Genomic DNA, 17442 nt, shown 5'->3' with positions numbered 1-17442 from the left:
AAAACGTGTACTGTATTTAGTGTAATATTTTTGATTTTTATGCTTATTCGTAGAATTAACTGAGCGATCGTCTGTTATTTTTAGTGTGAGTTTGGTAGTATTGTTATTGCTCCTGGAGGATGTGCTTTCTTGTAACATTAGACGTTTTACATAGAAATTAGATTTACTGTTATGCTGCTTTAGATTTTTTTTTTCAAAGCTTTTTTTGAGCTGTTCTTAAATGTTTAATACAAATACATGTATATTTATTTATAGGAAGCGCTGGATAACGCTCGCCCATACACAAATGGAACTGTTCATTTGAATAGTGGCCCTTTCCAAATTGTAGCTAGTGAGAATAGTGATCCTCAAGAAAAAACTCAGGTAGCACAAAAAGATAATGAAGCCCCGAAAAAATCTGATCTCGATTATGAAAAGCCTGATGTGGAAGTGAAAGAAGCAGAAAAAGTAGAGGTACCGCCAAAATCAGTTAAACCCAGGAGGTCACCTGACAATTACAAAACCATTTGGTTTGGAGAACACGAGGTATGTGTAATTGAACCTTCAAGTTCACCTGACTCTCCTGAAGTATCGATGAGTTTTTTCGGATCAGAATCAAATCAGCCCGACGATAATTTGAGTCAAATAAAGGATAACGCTGAAGAAGTCCCAACCAAACCCGACAATGCAGAAACATTAAAATCAACGCCAGAAGATGAAGTTCATACAGAAGAGAAGGAAGAGAGTGATACGTTTTTAGATCTCTTTCAAATATCCGAAGGGACCGAATCCAGTGCAGGAGATTACGTTCCAAAGTTACCGGAGGACTTTTTGAATGAGGTTAAAGCAGAGCAGGACCGACAGATAGAGAGGGAATTCACTCCATTACCTCTAGCAGAAATTATAGAAAAACATCGTATGCGCCAAGCTGAAAATATGGACAACATAGAAAGTCAAAGTGTCAAGGTAACTTGAACGAATGGAGGCTTAAATTAAATTAATTAATGAATACTTAGACTTTAATTACCAATTCGAATATTTTACATTTCAGGTGGTGGGTATGGAAATGACCGCTCATCCAGTGGACGGCGGGGCCTGGCGTATAGATCCGCCGCGCGTCCCTCCGCCGCCGACACCGGTGAGCGTTCATGTCACTGTGCATATTGTGCAAACATTGTATGAATGATATCTCATACCGACACAGCGATCTATAAAACTCCATGTATTTTATTTCTAAATTATTAATTGACATTTTAAATTAAATTGATTATTCGATTGAAAGATTAATATTTTAAATATATAACGATTGCTATTATAACAGCGGCTATCCTCAAGTGAGAGGAACCATCAGCTCAGGGCATATTATAATCCACAAGTGTGTCAACAAATACAGGTGCACTCCGTCTTCCCTCATTCTCATTGTTCCATGGGTCGGTAAATCAGACTGACAAACAGTCCGAATCGTTTTACCTGCTAAAACTAAAAATATTATAAATATCAGTCAGACCTTCAGCTTTAAACCAAACCTGTATAGCCACGACAATACCATACGATAACAATATAAATTTCGTGGATATCTTGAATTTATCTATAGAAGTTGTGCCGCGGCACATCTACAGGCGAGTTACAAAAATTAGATAGAATAGTTTTTCCATGAATAACAACACAACTGGGCCGATAAGGCCCTATCCCAATAGGTCAGTATCATTGACACGATAGCTGTAGGCTATCGTTGGGGAAATACCCGGGCAAGGAGGGCAATTAAATGGTAAAATAAAAAAAATGCTATCACATTTTATAAAATACGTTTTAATTGTTCTTTCGTTATGTATATATATTCAGTTCTGGATAAATGTAGTTTTATGGAACACCGTGCCTTTTAATATTGTTTAATATTGTTTAATATTGTTTATTATGTAGATTTAATTATTAGAAATCGAACTATTAATGTAGTGGCGAGTCGAGTTTAGAATTATTTTATGACAAGTAGCGCTAACTTTTCATAATACTCACTGTAAATGTACTTACGTGTTTTTCATTCCACCATCCATATTCAATGACTTGTAGTAACTTAGTAGATAACACGGAAATTGCATTTTCGAAACCGCTCACCTATACATAGTTTTCGACTGTTATCTTAATAAATTTTCCTTTTTAATTCTGGAGTATTCATTCCTACTAATTTCTCTATCGACTAACAATATTATAAGTCGTTGCTAACTCATTGAATGAATTGGATGATGTATTTTTGAATGGTAACATCCCCGTTAATTTAAAACCGTAAGGCTCTTCTCTCGTCTTAAGGAGAAAATATTTCATCGCTCTTTTCCACTTGGAGTTGCACATACATGCAGGTTTCTGAGAAAGAGGAGCCGAGTACGATAACAAAAACTAAGCACGTGAAAATTCGGCGATGCTTGCACTGATGCAAAGATACCATAACGGCGTAATGTAATTTCAAAATATTTAATTCTTAATGGCAACAAGATCGTTACTGCATATTTTTATTTTGCGTCCATTAAATATACAAATTAATGTAACTGATTTATAAAGCAGTTAATGTAAATTAATATGTATTCAAAAATTGGCGCCCAACGTGGTGCCATAGCTACGTTGAAACAATACAAATCATAATTATTTCTTGTAATTTATATTAAAGCACATTGGATTCTTTAATTCTAGCACAAAGCTGAGGATGTGAAATCTATATTCCTCGACACGGAGATCCCCCAACAATCCCGAGTTTTGGTATCAGACTTTGCGGAAGACCGGACGAATAAACCAAAGCCCAACAAACATGCGCCGGTGAGTTACGTTTATTTATAGTTACATAAGGTAAACTTTTAGAACGATATCGTGAATGTCGTAGGTCGTATGATTTTGTGAATAAATATAGTAACAATGTGTAAATGTCTCACTGTTGCGCTAAAGCCTTGTTTCCCTTTGAGGAGAAGGTTTAGGACTTATTCTACAAAGCTACTTCAAAACAGATTAGTGCATACACATAGGACAGATCATCCGTCACATGTAGGTATCCTCACGAGATTTTCCTTAACCGCCGAGCTCAAGATGAATTATAAACAAAAATTAAGATCATGGACATTCAGTTGTTCCCGTACTTGCTCCAGTCGTATTGGGTTGCAGTTCCTTCGGGCTATAAAGAGAGCGATAGACTAAAGAATACACCTGTGTGTGTGCATCCGCTTATCTAGTTTGATATGTCCTGCGCAGTTAACGAATCTTCACTGGCGGCTCTATACAAATCGATCGCAAGGGCATCGTCATCAGCATCACTAAAATGAATGTTAACGTTACAGCTGGTCGTGAGAGGGAAAATGACTTTGTCGTTGATACAGGATGCTCCGCGATACACGCCTGACCGAGACTTGGGTGAGTTTTATTTGTTAACTAATAATGGAGTTTGTCATCAACCTGAGAACGTAATCACAGTTTTATTTTCTTATGTTAAAAAGTATTTAAATCAAAAGTCAAAACCATTTCATGTACGTCAATAAAACAAAGCCCGTAGTTTACGTTGTAGTAGAAGAGGTAATTTTCAAAATGTTTGTTATGTAAACCGGGTCTTGTAATTACTGTATATTTTGTTTAGTAATATTACCGGTGGTGGTCGCAGAAGGACCCAATTTGATTCGCTCATGTTGCATTTTATTTTCAGAATCTACGTTCGATGATTATACCACAGCAAGCGGCCTAACTCAACCCGCTGCAGAGGTAATACAGGATTTTAAATAGTCGAAAGACAAATAGTTTAGTGCCAATTTCATCTCTGTTTGCCAACCTAATGTTGACGATCTTATATACATATTTAATTATTTTCATGTCATAGAATTCAATGGACTGGCAAATAGGTCATCTGATTATAAGTCGTCACTACACTGGTACCTAAAATATATAATAATTACTCATATACCCAATGCTCCACCAACCTTGGTAACTAAGATGTAATGACAGTGGTGCCTGTGAACATACCACTACAAACAGCTGTTTGGCAAAATATATATGTGGTAGCTTCCCTGGCGGGTAACTCTATCATCAATACTTAATTCAGAAGCGTTATTAGCGCAATGGTTTACGGGTCGCCCAGCGATGTGAAAGTCGCAAGATCGATCCTGACCCCTTGGGATATTGCCGTCCCCACTCCTAATACAAGTGATAAGCTTAAAAGGAGGGATAAATAGGAATATTAGTAATTTCTTAATTAATTTGAGCATTGCTTATATAATTTTTTTTAAAATCTACTTGCAATAATTGGAAATAAGAGTAGAAAAAAAATACATTTCAATTCATACACGTTTTTCTCCAAATTTCAAAATGCTGTATTTTCGCAATTCCATAGTAAATATGATTATTATTCAGAATCTCGATGATATCGCGTCAATACAATGACGACAATTTTTGCCCCTTGTGTGGAATAGACTTTACCAACAATTTACCTTTTTATAAACTTGTAATTGACGGTACTTGTAAGTATTTATTGTTTAAATTTGGTTACTGAATTTTAAACGAGTTACGCTCACGTAATCATGTGTAATTAAATATATATATATATTTTTTATAAAATTAATTTCTATTAGGTTTTCCTAATACCTAACTAACTACCAGACCATTTTGTTTTGGGGAGGTATCCTATGAGTTTAAATTTATTTTTAAGTTTGTTTAAATCAGTATCAGTTTATGTCAATTTAAGAACTTAAAAAAACTACATATTTTCATAACAGTAAAAATGTTAAAAAAGGGATATTCATCACCAAGTAATAATGATAAAATGTATTTTTAGAGAGAAGATGATTTATCCGAAGAAGAGATTGAAGAAGAGTTAGAGGTCGAAGAAATTGAGGAAATTGAAGAAATCGAAGAAGATGAGGAAGAGGAAGACGAAGAGGAAGAGCCTAATTATTTGAAGAAATGAACTGATATTGTATAAGGTAGGAAGCTGGTGATTACTGGTAGCTGGTTACAGTACAATTCGTTAAATAGTCAGTCGTATAATCAGAGCTTAAGTAATGTTAAGAATTAATGATTTTAACAAATCGTTAACAAAAGGAAAACAAAAGTAATAATAATTGTAAAAAGAGTAACTTGTAAAATAATGATACATTTTAACATCTTTCGGATATCTTTATAAAGCGTCTTATATTCCCAATACTCAAATTGCGACCAATTAATTGTCTATTACTTGCCATTACCTGTATGCCTACTGTCCACAAAAACTTGACACCTTAGGTGCCATTTTAAATTCCAAATGTAATTTAGTTCCGTATTCTAACAAACAAGTATATATAATTTCATTACTTACGCTGTAATTTCGCGCCGTCCTATTCCCAACATTTTTTTAAAATTTAATATGACTACGGAACTTCACCCTTAATGTCAATAGGCGCTTTACAATTTATTTTAAAAGTCATCAGATGTCTGTTTTTAGAAAAAAATTGTAACGGAACGCGTAGATCGCCAGCTTCCATGGACTGTTTCTACAACATATAATATTATTAAAAATAATGTTTACTCTATTTACACAATGTCAGTTTTGTTTGTTGAAAATGTTTACGCTTTTTTTTTCAAATTGTAAATGAAGTTGATTTTTTAAAATCTGATTAAATCCATTTTTATGTGAAACATTTGATTAAACAAAGTTATTTTTAGGTTAATTGTTTAAAGATTTTATAATTTAATTTATATATAAATAAGAAAAACTAATAACGTAGAGTTTGATGTCGTTTACTTCAAAATAGTTATTAAGTATATAAAAAAAAATACAATCTCAGTGGAAAGTCCTTCTCTCTTCGTGTCTAGGACTCGCATTTTATTCATTGTACATTTTTAATCTGTACTTCATTGATAATACAATTCGAAGTTACAATGTATAAAAAAAATCTTTATTATACAAATTAAACGTCAATAAACGAGCAGATAAAAAGTGTATCAATTAATACAAAGTCAAAATACGAATTTATTTATTTGTTATCTATCTGCGTTAACGCTGTGTTGCCGTGTTAAAATTTGTGCCAAATTTACTTCCAGCTTTACATATTTTTGGGTAGATTTTTTACGTGTGTTTTTAGATTTTATTATGTATGTAAGTGATATTTTTGGTATTTTTACAATATATAATGGTTTGTCGAAATTATGAAGATTGTGATGTCCACTAGTCAAATTTACGATATTTTAAATTAATTTACTATTTTTTTTGTTGATAAACAATTCATTTTGATTGTTGTTGATTGTTAAATTTATCGCTTGAAGATATTTTCTCATTGTTAAAAGATGACTTACAACATTTTCAAACTTTCATTTGTTAATAATAATTTCATTTTTACTGTTTTTAAAGTTACACGTTAGACTCCCTGTTTGTTTCAGCTCTGGCGTTGGCTTCTTAAAGTTCTGCATTTAAATAATTGTTTTCTGCTTTACGTAACAAATATTAATTAACTTTTAATTGCCTAACAGTAATTTGACAGGACTAAAGTATTGCATCTCTTTCTTATGTGTGTTTTTAAAAAGGATAGCCTGTCGAATTATTCCTGTTTACATTTAGATATTGTGTATACTGAATCGGCATTAATAAATATGTGCTGTAATACTTAATGTTACTAAATAGATTCTATAGAATATTATACTTAATTAAGGTTTTTTTTTCAAATGATAAAATTAATCTTAATATTGTAACTGAGTATATACATATACACTTTACTGAGCATAATTTCTACAACTATCATCAAATATATATGAAAAAAATATTATTGGCCGAATGATTTTGGTCTAAAACCGCAACACCAAAATCATAAAAAAAGGAAATCATAAAAAATGGCGTCTATATTTCATTGCAATTTTTTTTAATTATGAAAAAGGAATTCTTATTCTATCAACGATCACAGCCAGTCGTAACACCGGAACATTCCTTTTTGTATTATTCTTGAAAAAAAAGAGTAAAATATCTATTTTTTAATATTTATTAGGAAGTTTATGTAATGATGTTATAGAAAGTGTGTAAACATTATTCAAAGCATTTTTTTGTTATTTATTGCTTATTTCAAATGTTTCATTAGTCTTTAAGAAATAAATATTTAATGTAGAATGAAGTTTTATTAATGATGCTTAAATAACTTATTTATCTTGGTATAGTATTAAAAAAGGTACTTAAATAAAATTTTTGTTACTGTTTTAGAGTGCCTTGAACAGTAAAATTTGACAGTATAATTAACATATGATTGAACTTCATATAAAGAGAAAATTTTATGTAGGGGTAATTTCCTGAAATAATGATCAAATTATATTAGATTTTTTTTCTCTGGTCGAGACATATTACTCCCTATAGCTATACAGAGTGGTACAGGTATACATTTAATGTCCGTAGCCAGGTTACCAGGCAGTAAATGTTTTCCCAGTCACTATATCATTTAAAAAGTTACGAGGGAAACCTTTGTTTATGCAAATAAAATGTAGAGGTAAATTAAGACGATAAAATAAAATACACAATATTGAATTATACTTATATTTCCATAATTATTAAATAAAGATGTTGATTGTATTTACATGCTATTCAAACTAGTACTGCTTGCGAGAGATTACTTGGAACCTGGAAAGAAAAAAAAAGTTTTTACATTCATTCATTTTGTATGTCTGTTAGTACTGGTTATAGGAAGCGAATACCATGGCTTGCTTTTAAGAAATCCATGAGATATCTAAATTTTATATATTTTTTACAAATAAATTAAATAACAACTAACATTATATATAATGGATTTTTTTTAAATAAAGTGAAAATGTCCATTTTGAAGCTGTATAAGAATGGAAAAATGTAGAACTATAATATTGCATAGCCCAGTGCTAAGACTGCCAATATCAATAATCCCTACTTTGATAATCAGAACAGATGTTCATTGTTTTATATAACATATCAACAATATTTTACATAATACTGTTGATGCTATTGTTTGTTTGGCATTAAAAAAGCCACAAAACTAGTTTTATCTATGTAGCTATTTTTTATATAATAACTATTAATAGTATAAAACCAAATCATTACAAAAATAGTCTTAATCAGGGATGTTTTGGAACTCTATAACCATAAAGACTATCCGGATATCAAAAATAAAAATAAAAAATTTATTATACTTAAGGAAAGTACTATTACATTATATTATACCTAATACCTTTTAATCAAAAAAATAAAGGTTAATCATAATTGTCTTTTACAATTTCTAAAAATCTTATATTTGTAACTGAAAGTATTTGAAACAATCAGATTATCTGAAATAATTTCATATTCACAACCAACTCAAACCAGTAAAATGTTATTCATATATATGGATATGGATCCTTACCAGATCTGAAACAACATATCCACAACATCCCTGGTCTCATAAGACATTAATGTCTTTTTGAGTTTCTTTTACTGGTTCTTCTTAGGTCTAATATATTTATTTCCAAAACATCCTCACCAGAAATATATCCATTACTTTAATGTCTATAGATAAATTATTGTTACATATTAAATGAATTATTTTCTATATTCTATTGAAATAATAAAATATAAATTAAACCAAAAAACATAGACTGTTCAATAAATATATATCTTTAGTTATAAATAAAGAAAATTATTTTTAACCTAAGAAAGAGTAAAATAATCTAACCAGCTGTCCAGGTTTTCAGTTCATCGACATCTTTCACTAGAGTCCAGTCATGATGAACAGATTTGATAGACTTGGGAGCCGAAGTTATCTCAGGGACTAAAATCCAGTTCTCATCAATTGCCGTCTTCTTTATCATTCCGATGGCTCCGAGAGCAAGGCACACTGGAACTGCTACGACTAGCGACTTTTTCCAAGCACCGAATACGGTGCCAGACGCAACGCCACCGAGGAAATAATTCCAAACATCATTCTTTTCTCTAATATTCTGCGCTGTATTTGCGGTTACCGTGAAAGCAGCGGCCATTCCCACCATAGGACCCAAAAAAAATGCATATCTGTAGGCTGTGTTGAAAAGCCCTTTAGGATGAGAGTACATCAGAACATCGAAAGTCGCCACTCCTAGCCCAGCCATCCCTGCATATTTTGATGTTACAAATACTTTTTTAAAAATGTCATGGCCCTCGGGCGTATCGTAATATTTGTAGGACAGCATTGGTAAAATTTATGAAAATTTAGTTTTTATCCCAAGTTGTTACACAACTTGTCCCAAAAAATGTCATCGAAAACCTTAATCATTAATGACAGCCAGATACTGACAAGAAAAATGACAGCTCCGATTCACAGACCTATATTTTTCGAATTATGAAAAAAGAAACCTAATAAACTAATATCTTTTGAATTACAGTTACAACTAAAACTAAACACTAAAGTGATAATATAATAAATAAATACATCTATTAATATTAACATAAAAATTAACATTAAGTCCTCAAATTATGTTAAAAATAGTTATTGAATTATATTTCTATATTGACATTTAGATTTATTCCAATTCTTTTTCCTGAATAGAGTTGTGTGATTAAGTAAAAACTTTTATAAAACTATATAGCAATTAATATATATTTTTTAACTTTCTTATTGATATATTAAACAAATTGTTTTCTAGGTATTGTTTTTTATTTCGTAACATTTTGTCTAGATTCCGAGTTGAATAAACTTCCTTCCGTCATCAATTTGTCAGACCATTGTTGATGGTCGTTATTCTTTTTCATCTGTGGTTGTGTCAAAAGTACCAAAAATGGCGGCGGACGGTGACGAAGTGATTAGTGATCAGGAAAAAGTGAGAATTGTTTCGGATTTTATACTACATTCGCCACCAGGAGAATTTAATGAAGTGTTCAACGATGTAAGAGTATTGCTAAACAACGATACTCTACTCAAAGAAGGCGCGAGCGGAGCCTTCGCACAGTACAACAAGGACCAGCTCACGCCCGTGCGTCTTGAAGGCTCAGAACTTCATACGCTAATCACGGACCATAATGACCTTGGTGGAGGCAGGTTTTTCGACCCGCGGTCAAAGCGGTCTTTCAAGTATGATCATCTACGTAAGGAGGCATCCGAATACGAACCGTATGAACCCGATCGAGTGGCTGAGCCATGGCGAGCCGCACTCGACGTGGAGCTGACAAATTATGTTGCCGAACATTATAAACATGGTGCAAGTTTAGTCGTGGGACGTGCTCTAGAATCTGGAGACGTCTCTCTCGTTGCATGCATTGAAGATCACCAATTTCAACCCAAGAATTACTGGAATGGTCGGTGGCGTTCAGTGTGGTCTTTGACAGTGGGTAGCGGTGCGACAGAGCTTCGTGGTATGCTTCGCGTACAAGTACACTATTATGAAGATGGTAATGTTCAACTGGTTAGTTCAAAGGAAGTGCGTGCACCGTTGGTGGCAACTGGCGAGGCTGCAACGGCTAAGGAATTCGTAAGACTCGTCTGTGATGCCGAAAACGCGTACCAGACAGCCATATCCGATAACTACAAGACAATGAGCGACACTACCTTCAAGGCGCTTCGACGACAGTTGCCGGTGACCCGAAGCAAGATCGACTGGGCGAGGCTCGTCTCCTACACGATCGGTAAGGAGTTGAAGAGCCAATGATGTCCCGCCGCTGCGCTCTGAGCTGCAGCGGTCGCTCCATGCCTCTGTACATATTCTCATAAGAGTAAATCTTGTTCAAATGTTTACTGGCTCCGAGGGATGTCGCCCCCCGGTGCGTATTTATCTATGAGTATATAGAGAAATCGCTATTGTAACTGTTAAATTTTATTGCATTTTGTTACTCTCATTATGAAAGGATATTGATTGCTTCGCCCGCTTTAAAGTGGAATTAAGACATGTTTTTTAATTTCAAGAGAGTACTACCTGTCCGTTTCAGTTTGTAGGGATGAGATTATAGAGAACTGTTTGTTATTTAGGTCTGGACCATCCTAGAGTAGGCTCTAGGTCCGCAGCAAACAATTCAACTGATTTAAAATTTTGATTTACGAAAGTTGTTGCGAGATGTTATTGTTGTGTGAGCAATATAAATCTGATTATATTAATTTGAATCGATAAAGAGACGTCAATTACAGAGAATATTTACCTAAAATCATATTAGTATCGCTCCAACAGTGATGACTATAATTTTCATGACACCTTAGTCCATCCAATTACAGCATTGAACAACAGTATTATTAATTTGTATATTAGTTCGTGAATATTGCTTGCATAATAGTACTGCATGAAATTAATAAAGCAACGTTGATGATTTTCAAATGGTGCATTTATTGTAGTTAATTTAAAAAATTGTCCACATAGCTTTAATGCTGATTATATGGGCAAAGAGCACAATATATTGATTTTATTAAATTAAAAAATATGTGGAGGTTTGCTCAAGCAACACGGTTACAGAAATGTTGGAGGTTGGTAGAAATTTATTGTCCATACGGCTATGACATTGGGAGTGCGAATGATAGCATAACTTTTATATGTATGTAACAATAAAACGCCAATAAGGTTTATTTTGTAATTATTATTATAATTTAAAGAACGTACATTAAAAATTCAAGTATTCTGTAATGTATGATTGAATTCATTTGAATAAAAATATATATTAAAATGTTGCTAACAAATTTTTTATTTTTTTTTGCTATTTAACCAATTACAGTAAATATATTAATCTTGTTTGTGTATACAAGGTGTGGCATTTGATACAGTGCATTATCTACAGCATGTACTGATTATTTAATATAGTGCAACCTAATACATTACAATTGCATCCAAATGATCAAATTTAACTTAAGTTTGTTTAAAAAGCAATATTGAAATATAAAGTATTATTTGATAAGTCAGGTCATTAAAGTCCAATAGCATTAAACTGGAGGATACATTAGTGGAAACGCAGTGACGTATCTTTCGGTGAGCACATGAGTCATCGGTGCCGCAGCCAACACCGTCCACAACCTAATTGAGAATCGAATTTAAATTGAATGCATTTTTTTGTTTAAAAATTTGGCAGATGACGCGTTCATTATTTTTTTAACAGATTTCAAAAAAGGAACATTGTCCGTTTTATCCGTGTGATTGTAGTGCGTGATTTATTCTTTAAGTATTTTTAAACTACTTTTGTGATTCTTTCAAGGTTAATCTATATAGTGTTGGAAAGATCATAGGCTATACAGTTTTAAACTACAATTCTTATTTACAGACTTACAAACTTTTGAATCAAAAAATTACATTATAATTCTATGTATTATAATGTAGTTTTTTGATTCACGAAGTGGTTACTTTAAAAAAGAATAAATGTTTATCGTTTTTTCACTTCCCACGAACATACTTGACTTTCATGACATGAGCATACTTTACTTTATAGAGTAAACTATATCTACGATTTGAACTTATTTTTCAAAATATTTTACTTTTGCTTACAATATTAACAAATTATTATTACGCATATGCATTTACAAATAACTACGGTCTACGATTGTTTAATTAAGTGGAATTTAACATTAAAAAAATGAACCTAAATTCAAAGTAGTGATCCGTAGTAACGAGTTGTTCATCGATAAAGCTTACGACAATTCTTCGAATCCGAAATATTTTGAATGTAATTAAATAGGTCGTTGGTCATAAAAGACAGTAACAAAAAAAACGAATACTAGGGATTACTCAAGGAGGACTTTGTTTTTTGAATTTAATAAAATAATTAACTAATTATTATAAGACAAAGTTTAAAAAAAAGACAACGGTAAATCTATTTTAAAATTGCCGTTATATATAAAAATATCTTAAGATACGTTCATACTTTCGCTCTTGATGGGTGATTACTTGGTCACACTATGTTTTGCTAAAACGATTTATTTCGTTTTGAAATTTTCAAAAACGTATCTTATCATATCATACGATTCATGCGTTTTAAAGAAAAAGTGGAGCATTAACGGTATTTAATTAAATCCTTAAGCTAGTTATAAAAAAGTAATATGTAAATTTTGTGGATAAGATTATATGAAACTTGATTTTGATAAAGTATCAATAAGTTTTTGACGTTATTTAATGAATGGTTTGTAAAACAATACATTCTAGTTTATTAAAATCCGTAAATGTCAATATTTCAGCCTAAGAGAAGTTTTTTTAACTGCATTGTCATGATGTTGCAATTTCATACAATACTAAATTATAAAAACCAACATACGTAATATTTAGTATACAATACCAAAAATATTATATTGACCATGTATTCCATAATTTGAGATATGATTTCTTCTTAACAATAGTTTAATTTTTATTCACAAAGCTTGTTTTATCGGGGACCGTGGTAGAATACGAGTTTCCTGTTCTCGATGATGGCCTTCGTAATAAATGACGATGTTAATTTCATTTGCGTATTTTACTATGATATCCTTATAAAAGCAATGTAGGCGTTTTTTTTAAATTTAAATATGAATAGTAAAGTTAAAATTACGAATTAAATTTTCATCCGGCGAGCCTTAGTCGTTTTACAAATATTAAATCACGAACTGGTCACTAGTGTCTTTTAAATTAGTAGTAAGAAGTAAGAAAGAGAACGGTTTATCTTCACTTAGGTCTTCTCAAGCAATAACAATCACGACTCGTATGGAACTTTAATAATATTATGGCTTATATTTTTTAAATGAACGTAGCTATATATTTTGTTTACAGGAATTACGTAGGGCCAGGCTTTGTTGCTGATATTAATGATAGCAATTTAATCAAAATAAACGATGTTGCAACTATTTTTCATTTTCCACGTAGTTAAATAGTTAAATACCAATTCTGAACTCGTATCAAAACATTTTTACAATTAAAAAAGTTTATCGTTTTATGTTTCGCAAGCAACTGTTGATTCGCCCCGGTATTGAATTCCGTTGAACAAACCTAAAAAATGTTCATCAGCGAGATTTCCATGGAAGTGGAAACAAGATTCTTGCCGGCTATATATTGACGTATGTCGTTTTATGTGTCAAGGGCCGTCTGCGTGTTGCCTCCAACAACATGACTCATCGTAAGAAAACTATTTAATACGATCGTTATTTTCTTTTTCCTCATACTACTGCCAATTATAATAACGAAAAAAAAAAACGACATAACAAATAACACCATTTTTTAAGTTGATCAAAAATATTTTGTAAGCATTAAAATTTTGTTTAAAAAGCAGTAATGTGTTCGATTTTGTTTAAATGTACCTACATAAATAACAACAAATGTGCTGTTATCATTTTTATCGTGAAATTATGTAGTTTTGATAATATTCGTTCTTTTCCAAGAAAGACACGAACGAACGATATCGCGAGTTTGAAAAACAATGGACCACAAATTGGTAAATTTATGAAAACAAGCGAAGCACCAACTTTATTTAGTCAAGTTTGGTCATAATAATCTTACTTTTACTATTAATCTGCAAAATACTTACGCGTGCTGTTTAAATTGACGAGTTTGTTAAACTATAAACATTTCTAATCAGTTTAGTATTTTATTATATCCTTAAAATAAAAATAAATTTATTTTGTTTTTAAAATTTAGGAATCCGGACTAGCGAATGGGCTGCCTTATGGTAAGTGTTTGGCAATGCCAATAGACATTGGTGCTGTAAAAAATATTAACCATTTCTTTCCAATGCACCACCAATCTTGGGAATTGAGATGTTATGTCCCTTATGCCCGTAGTTACACTGGCTCACTCACTCTTCAAGCCGAAATACACCAACACTAAGTATTGCTCTTTGGCTGCATATTAACTGAGTGCGAGGTACCAAGTATAGCGAAAATTAACGAATAATTTTCGCTTACAGTCTGAATTCACTTCGTATCCCATAGGTATAAATATTTATAGAAACACGCTATATCGAATCACCATATAAACTAGACAAAATATTCTTATCTAGGACAGTTGGACTGATATCGAAGCTATCACATAACGTGTACATAAATTTCGGTCATTTGGTTTCCAAATTGTATAAATCAAGTGACTTATTAATAAATCGAATTCCTATGAAAAAAACTCTGAGTAAATCTATCATAGTCGCAGATTTTAGTCCACCTGTGACGAAAATATAAAACTTTCCAGTGTAAAATTTTGGTTAAATTCGTAATAAATTAAACACGCTTTAGTATTGATATAACTTTATTTGTTTTTGAACAATATATTTATAGATTTTATTATAAATTTGTGTTATCTCCAAAACTTCCGCCGATAAAACATTAAGTCATGTTTAAAATTTTTACTCACAGCCCATAATTTTTCGCCGTTAACATTTAATCCTAATTACAAACAATAAATTAACTTAAATGCTATAATCATTAATTTCTATCACGCTTAGTTACTGACTGGCAGCGCAACCAGCACCTGGGTTGCCTTGTAGTGAGCTAAGTGGACTATACCAGAGATTACCAACCTAATATGTGCCAAGCCTTTCCGGTCCTCTGGTCTATACAAATATTTTATCACTTCCTCTCATGCTGTATACCTTCAATACTGTTCCTTCCGCATATCGTTAGAGTCGATCCTCGATCACGCTGCAAAAATGCTAGGTAGAAGAAAAAAATCGTTCTCGATTCTAATTCTACCCTGGAAAGGTCAAAGACAGCCCTGAAGCCATCCGGCATTTGCAGCTCAGTCCATTTCTGGTCGAATTTTAAAGGGAGCAGGATGCTTGTCCAAACGCTTAGATGGTATAGGCCGGCCCCGCTTCAAGCGCTTTAGACAGGCCAAAAAAAAAAAAACTTCTTCCTCTTAATTTGGAAGATATAACGGCCTATTGATTGGAAAGTCTTGGGCTACAAAATGTTTTCAGTCTTATTTATTAAGAATAATTCCTTACAACTAACGCTGGAGGTATTTTAGTATAAATGCTTCAAAATAACTAATTTGTTTTAGATTTATCAAGTGGCAATAGCATCGGCTTTGTTTTTCGTATGATATTTTTGGTGGTAATATTCGTGATCGTAGAATACGGCGGGGGACGACCTCCAGTTCGTTTGTAAGTGGGTTTGCTGATCTAAAAATAAGAAAAGGAATTATTTATTCAAAAATTCTCGTGCTGTGTATTAAACAATGTTTACTGCCGGTAAATATAAGTTTAAGTTTTAAGAAGTCTTAAAACTAACACCTTTTTAAACGTTCACTGATAATGTAAACTCGAAGCTGGTAGAGGAATGAAATTTTGCGCTGGAGTTCCCTTTACGCGTTATGAGAAGATTCAGCACTGTGTTATGTATGACTTTATATGGACGTTTGTCGTTTAAGAAGATAGATTTATATTTATATTATTTTGTTCGTGATGATGATTATTATATTAATTTTAACTGATTTCTATTAAACCAATAATGTTAACTTTAAAATTAATTCAATTATTTACCTCGAGAGAGTCAACTGATAATACAAGCGTGTCATGTAATATAGGAAAAAGTAACAAAACTTATTTACCTGTTTCCGATGGAACAACAAAATTCTTAGGCGGTAATATTACCGCGGGAATCGGCCCTTCTATACCCGTCGGAAATTCTAGATCTTTCTCCGAATCTATCACATGAAAAGTCGATAGAGAGGGATTCATAATAGATAAATTCTTATCAGGTAATTCTTGTTTCAATTCTTCTTTAACACCGGTTACATTTGCAGCTTCAACTTCAGTGATTTCTTTGGATTCTTCTCTTGTAAATGCGTGCTTGTCTTCAGTATCTGTTTCTTTAGTTGTATCTCTTTCGACGTTTTCTTCTGCATTTTTAATCACACCAGTTGTTTCTCCAGTCGCACTATCATCAGTTTTTGTATTTGTACTTTCTTTTCTAGCTTCAATTACCTTTTTTTGTTTAGAGTTTTCGTTTCTAATATCATTAATTATATTGTAGTCATTCTTTTTTACAAGGTTCTCAAACATCGGATCCTCAAGCGGGATCCCTTCTGGTAGATCTTCGAAAGAGTATTCATGTGAGATGACTATTTCTCCGCTGTCCGTGAGCGACCGAGCTTCGTTGAATAGATTATCTGACGCGTGGTAGTTGTTTGTGCTTTCTGATATTTCCGAGGGACAGTCTTCTGGGATTGTATACATCTGCAGATATTATTGTATATGAGTTTTATGTTCAATGTGAGGTATGTTCTAATATAATAAGTACCCTCTGTATTTTATATGTGCTACTGGTATTATGTAAGCTTTACTATTTAAATATTAATAATATAACGTCACGGTTCAATTTCAGATAAATTGTAAGCATACTATTATTGTCTAAATGTTTTTGTTAATCGATTGTTCTCATCGCAAGCGTAAGTTTACAATGTCGTTAGGTTTCATTGAATGTAAAAGCATTTACAATTATTATCTGTTTAAATAAATATATTTAGGCATATAGTGGTAATATTTCGTTTTTGTATTGTGACAATTGTGCATATTTTTTTATGTAAATTTTGTTTACTATCATGAACAGTGCCTATATTTCGTTAGCGTAATATCATCAGTTCATCCTA

The 17442-nt window shown here is 32.3% G+C and overlaps 4 protein-coding genes across 11 annotated transcripts in view; 2 read left to right on the top strand and 2 right to left on the bottom strand.

Moving 5' to 3' along the window:
- LOC113397219 (resistance to inhibitors of cholinesterase protein 3) overlaps nt 1–7075 on the top strand; it is a 36183-nt gene extending 29108 nt beyond the window's left edge. For all 8 annotated transcript variants that reach the window (XM_026635530.2, XM_026635521.2, XM_026635504.2 and 5 more), the window contains 6 exons: nt 256–945; nt 1031–1117; nt 2662–2784; nt 3297–3369; nt 3656–3711; nt 4778–7075. In XM_026635530.2, the coding sequence (XP_026491315.2) occupies nt 256–945; nt 1031–1117; nt 2662–2784; nt 3297–3369; nt 3656–3711; nt 4778–4909 (1161 nt within the window). In that variant the 3' untranslated portion in view covers nt 4910–7075. The remainder of the gene's footprint in view (nt 1–255; nt 946–1030; nt 1118–2661; nt 2785–3296; nt 3370–3655; nt 3712–4777) is intronic.
- A 401-nt stretch (nt 7076–7476) lies between these two features.
- On the bottom strand, nt 7477–9219 carry LOC113398327 (NADH dehydrogenase [ubiquinone] 1 alpha subcomplex subunit 11). The gene is made up of 2 exons (XM_026637006.2): nt 8634–9219; nt 7477–7576 (listed from the first exon to the last, which is right to left on the bottom strand). Exons 1-2 carry the CDS (start codon nt 9124–9126, stop codon nt 7566–7568), a joined length of 504 nt encoding a protein of 167 aa, XP_026492791.2. The 5' UTR covers nt 9127–9219; the 3' UTR covers nt 7477–7565.
- A 451-nt stretch (nt 9220–9670) lies between these two features.
- On the top strand, nt 9671–11591 carry LOC113397258 (F-actin-capping protein subunit alpha). The gene has a single exon (XM_026635540.2). It carries the CDS (start codon nt 9712–9714, stop codon nt 10576–10578), a length of 867 nt encoding a protein of 288 aa, XP_026491325.1. The 5' UTR covers nt 9671–9711; the 3' UTR covers nt 10579–11591.
- Nucleotides 11592–15081: 3490 nt separating this feature from the next.
- The window catches only part of LOC113398394 (murinoglobulin-2-like), a 36435-nt gene continuing 34074 nt past the window's right edge, over nt 15082–17442 (bottom strand). The window contains exons 28-29 of the mRNA XM_064217731.1: nt 16402–17029; nt 15082–15973 (exon numbers count right to left, since the gene is read on the bottom strand). Coding sequence (XP_064073801.1) covers nt 15858–15973; nt 16402–17029 — 744 coding nt within the window. The 3' untranslated portion in view covers nt 15082–15857. The remainder of the gene's footprint in view (nt 15974–16401; nt 17030–17442) is intronic.

Source organism: Vanessa tameamea, chromosome 18 (assembly GCF_037043105.1).
Source record: "Vanessa tameamea isolate UH-Manoa-2023 chromosome 18, ilVanTame1 primary haplotype, whole genome shotgun sequence".
Taxonomy (NCBI): domain Eukaryota; kingdom Metazoa; phylum Arthropoda; class Insecta; order Lepidoptera; family Nymphalidae; genus Vanessa; species Vanessa tameamea.
Note: the sequence above shows the minus strand (reverse complement) of the source record. Positions and strands in the feature narration are given on the sequence as shown.

What these genes read in the sequence shown, in the direction of transcription:
- LOC113397258 (XM_026635540.2), top strand. Translation starts at nt 9,712, where the DNA reads ATGGCGGCGGACGGTGACGAAGTGATTAGTGATCAGGAAAAAGTGAGA.
- LOC113398327 (XM_026637006.2), bottom strand. Translation starts at nt 9,126, where the DNA reads ATGCTGTCCTACAAATATTACGATACGCCCGAGGGCCATGACATTTTT.